The 3970-nt window shown below is 39.9% G+C and overlaps 1 protein-coding gene across 1 annotated transcript in view; it reads left to right on the top strand.

The window, feature by feature from the left end:
- Positions 1-1329: 1329 nt before the first annotated feature.
- Positions 1330-3970, top strand: part of pik3c2g (phosphatidylinositol-4-phosphate 3-kinase catalytic subunit type 2 gamma) — a gene marked incomplete at its 5' end in the record, with an annotated part of 33465 nt that continues 30824 nt past the window's right edge. The window contains 3 exons of the mRNA XM_064965082.1: positions 1330-1455; positions 1832-1954; positions 2168-2296. Of these exons, the coding sequence (XP_064821154.1) occupies positions 1330-1455; positions 1832-1954; positions 2168-2296 (378 nt within the window). The remainder of the gene's footprint in view (positions 1456-1831; positions 1955-2167; positions 2297-3970) is intronic.

Raw genomic sequence — 3970 nt, 5'->3', positions numbered from 1 at the left:
CTGTCATAATATAATAGAGACAGTAGATCTAGCTGGTCTGTCATAATATAATAGAGACAGTAGATCTAGCTGGTCTGTCATAATATAATAGAGACAGTAGATCTAGCTGGTCTGTCATAATATAATAGAGACATAGATCTAGATAATACAATAGAGACAGTAGATTCAGCTGGTCTGTCATAAAATAATAGAGACAGTAGATCTAGCTGGTCTGTCATAGAACAATAGAGACAGTAGATCTACCTGGTCTGTCATAATATAATAGAGACAGTAGATCTAGCTGGTCAGTCATACTATAATAGAGACAGTAGATCTAAATCATTGGTCATAATATAATAGAGACAGTAGATCTAGCTGGTCTGTCATAGTATAATAGAGACAGTAGATCTAGCTGGTCTGTCATACTATAATATAGACAGTAGATCTAGATCATCTGTCATAATATAATAGAGACAGTAGATCTAGCTGGTCTGTCATACTATAATAGAGACAGTAGATCTAACTGGTCTGTCAAAATATAATAGAGACAGTATATCTAGCTGGTCTGTCATAGTACAATAAAGACAGTAGATCTAGCTGGTCTGTCATAATACAATAGAGACAGTAGATCTAGCTGGTCTGTCATAATATAATAGAGACAGTAGATCTAGCTGGTCTGTCATAATATAATAGAGACAGTAGATCTAGCTGGTCTGTCATAATATAATAGAGACAGTAGATCTAGCTGGTCTGTCATAGTACAATAGAGACAGTAGATCTAGCTGGTCTGTCATAATATAATAGAGACAGTAGATCTAGCTGGTCTGTCATAATATAATAGAGACAGTATATCTAGCTGGTCTGTCATAATATATAGAGACAGTAGATCTAGCTGGTCTGTCATAATATAATAGAGACAGTAGATCTAGCTGGTCTGTCATAATATATTAGAGACAGTAGATCTACCTGGTCTGTCATAATAAAATAGAGACAGTAGATTCAGCTGGTCTGTCATAAAATAATAGAGACAGTAGATCTAGCTGGTCTGTCATAATATAATAGAGACAGTAGATCTAGCTGGTCTGTCATAATATAATAGAGACAGTAGATCTAGCTGGTCTGTCATAATATAATAGAGACATTAGATCTAGCTGGTCTGTCATATTATAATAGAGACATTAGATCTAGCTGGTCTGTCATAGTATAATAGAGACAGTATATCTAGCTGGTCTGTCATAAAATAATAGAGACAGTAGATCTAGCTGGTCAGTCATAATATAATAGAGACAGTAGATCTAGCTGGTCTGTCATAATATAATAGATACAGTATATCTAGCTGGTCTGTCATAGAGCCGACTTCTTTAGGGGCCAGGACGTGTACCACAACCCTCCTGTCTGTGACGTAGACCACAGCTCTGACATCCTCCAGCTCAACGTCGCGGCGCTCTACAGGCTACAACCCAACTGGTTAAACAGGTATTACTCTAGAGAGAGAGAGAGAGAGAGAGAGAGACCTCAGCCTATTGTAACAGAACATTGACTGTTTACACAGACCTTTTTACAGCTCTGGCAAATCGGTGGATTCAACTAAAGTAGTCAAAACAGACACATATCACAGTCATTGAAAGTGAAACCTTTCTCAAATAGTGTGCTCGTCAGAGTGAAAGAAAAACAAAGACAACATTTCAGTGCCAGTACCTTTTTGTTTTGTTTTAGTGCAGAAGGATGTAGTCTGACTGGGTGTTCTGTTCTGTAAGAGTTCTGTCAAACACCACAATACAACAATGGGTCGAGGAAGTGCAGTGAGGTCTAATGAATTTATTTTGGTTCTCCTCTTGTCTGTCGTTACCAGTTTTAATTACTTCTCCATTTCCTGTTCGCTGACGTATGGAGGGAAAGATATCTGCGAGACGTGCGTCTCCGAGAACATCAGCACAGCCTTGTCGCTTGGCAACAAGATTCAGTGTCACCGCATGTAAGGGTCACTTCAACCAGTGGGAATTTACATGTTATTCTGGATCCAACTTCACTTCCACTAAAATCAAGTCTCATTTCCTGCCGGGACTTTTCTTCCAGATTTAGTCAATTTCACCCTTTTTTAAATTATGTAATTCCCCCCCACCCCGTTTAAGATATAGAATATAAATGGATTTGGATATACTTTGTATATATATCTGTGTGTTTTCAGGATGGTGTTCCCAAAACAGATCAAACAGCTACCTTATGAGTCCATGTTGACGATACGTCTCCAGGGGACGAAACAGGGCAAGTCTCCTGAACTGTTACGTTGGGCCGTCCTGCCTCTATACAGTAACAGGTAGGCTCTGTTCACCACATACAACGCTCTATCTATCACACACTGGTCCATCTATAACACACTGGTCCATCTATAACACACTGGTCTATCTATAATATCACTGGTTCATCTATAACACACTGGTCCATCTATCACACACTGGTCCATCTATAACACACTGGTCTCCCTATAATATCACTGGTTCATCTATAACACACTGGTCCATCTATCACACACTGGTCCATCTATAACACACTGGTTCATCTATAACACACTGGTCCATCTATAATATCACTGGTTCATCTATAACACACTGGTCCATCTATAACACACTGGTCCATCTATAATATCACTGGTTCATCTATAACACACTGGTCTATCTATAATATCACTGGTCCATCTATCACACACTGGTCTACCTATAACACACTGGTCTATCTATAATATCACAGGTCCATCTATAACACACTGGTCCATCTATAATATCACTGGTCTATCTATAATACACAGGTCCATCTATAACACACTGGTCCATCTATAATATCACTGGTCTATCTATAATACACAGGTCCATCTATAACACACTGGTCCATCTATAACACACTGGTCCATCTATAACACACTGGTCCATCTATAACACACTGGTCCATCTATAACACACTGGTCCATCTATAACACACTGGTCCATCTATCACACACTGGTCTACCTATAACACACTGGTCTATCTATAACACACTGGTCCATCTATAACACACTGGTCCATCTATAACACACTGGTCCATCTATAACACACTGGTCTATCTATAATATCACAGGTCTATCTATAACACACTGGTCCATCTATAACACACTGGTCTATCTATAATATCACTGGTCTATCTATAATACACAGGTCCATCTATAACACACTGGTCCATCTATCACACACTGGTCCATCTATAACACACTGGTCCATCTATAACACACTGGTCTACCTATAACACACTGGTCTATCTATAACACACTGGTCCATCTATAACACACTGGTCTACCTATAACACACTGGTCTATCTATAACACACTGGTCCATCTATAACAGACTGGTCTATCTATAACACACAGGTCTATCTATAACAGACTGGTCTATCTATAACACACTGGTCTATCTATAACACACTGGTCTATCTATAACACACTGGTCTATCTATAACACACTGGTCTATCTATAACACACTGGTCTATCTATAACACACTGGTCCATCTATAACACACTGGTCTATCTATAACACACTGGTCTATCTATAACACACTGGTCTATCTATAACACACTGGTCTATCTATAACACACTGGTCCATCTATAACACACTGGTCCATCTATAACACACTGGTCCATCTATAACAGACTGGTCCATCTATAACACACTGGTTCATCTATAACACAATACAGAGGGTGGTCCTGAGTGGCTCAGTTGGTAAGAGGGTGGTCCTGTGTGGCTCAGTTGGTAAGAGGGTGGTCCTGTGTGGCTCAGTTGGTAAGAGGGTGGTCCTGTGTGGCTCAGTTGGTAAGAGGGTGGTCCTAAGTGGCTCAGTTGGTAAGAGGGTGGTCCTGTGTGGCTCAGTTGGTAAGAGGGTGGTCCTAAGTGGCTCAGTTGGTAAGAGGGTGGTCCTGAGTGGCTCAGTTGGTAAGAGGGTGGTCCTGTGTGGCTCAGTTGGT

This window comes from Oncorhynchus masou, unplaced genomic scaffold, assembly GCF_036934945.1.
Source record: "Oncorhynchus masou masou isolate Uvic2021 unplaced genomic scaffold, UVic_Omas_1.1 unplaced_scaffold_2571, whole genome shotgun sequence".
Taxonomy (NCBI): Eukaryota; Metazoa; Chordata; class Actinopteri; order Salmoniformes; family Salmonidae; genus Oncorhynchus; species Oncorhynchus masou.
The sequence above is the reverse complement of the archived record's forward strand: the minus strand, read 5'-3'. Positions and strand labels throughout refer to the sequence as shown.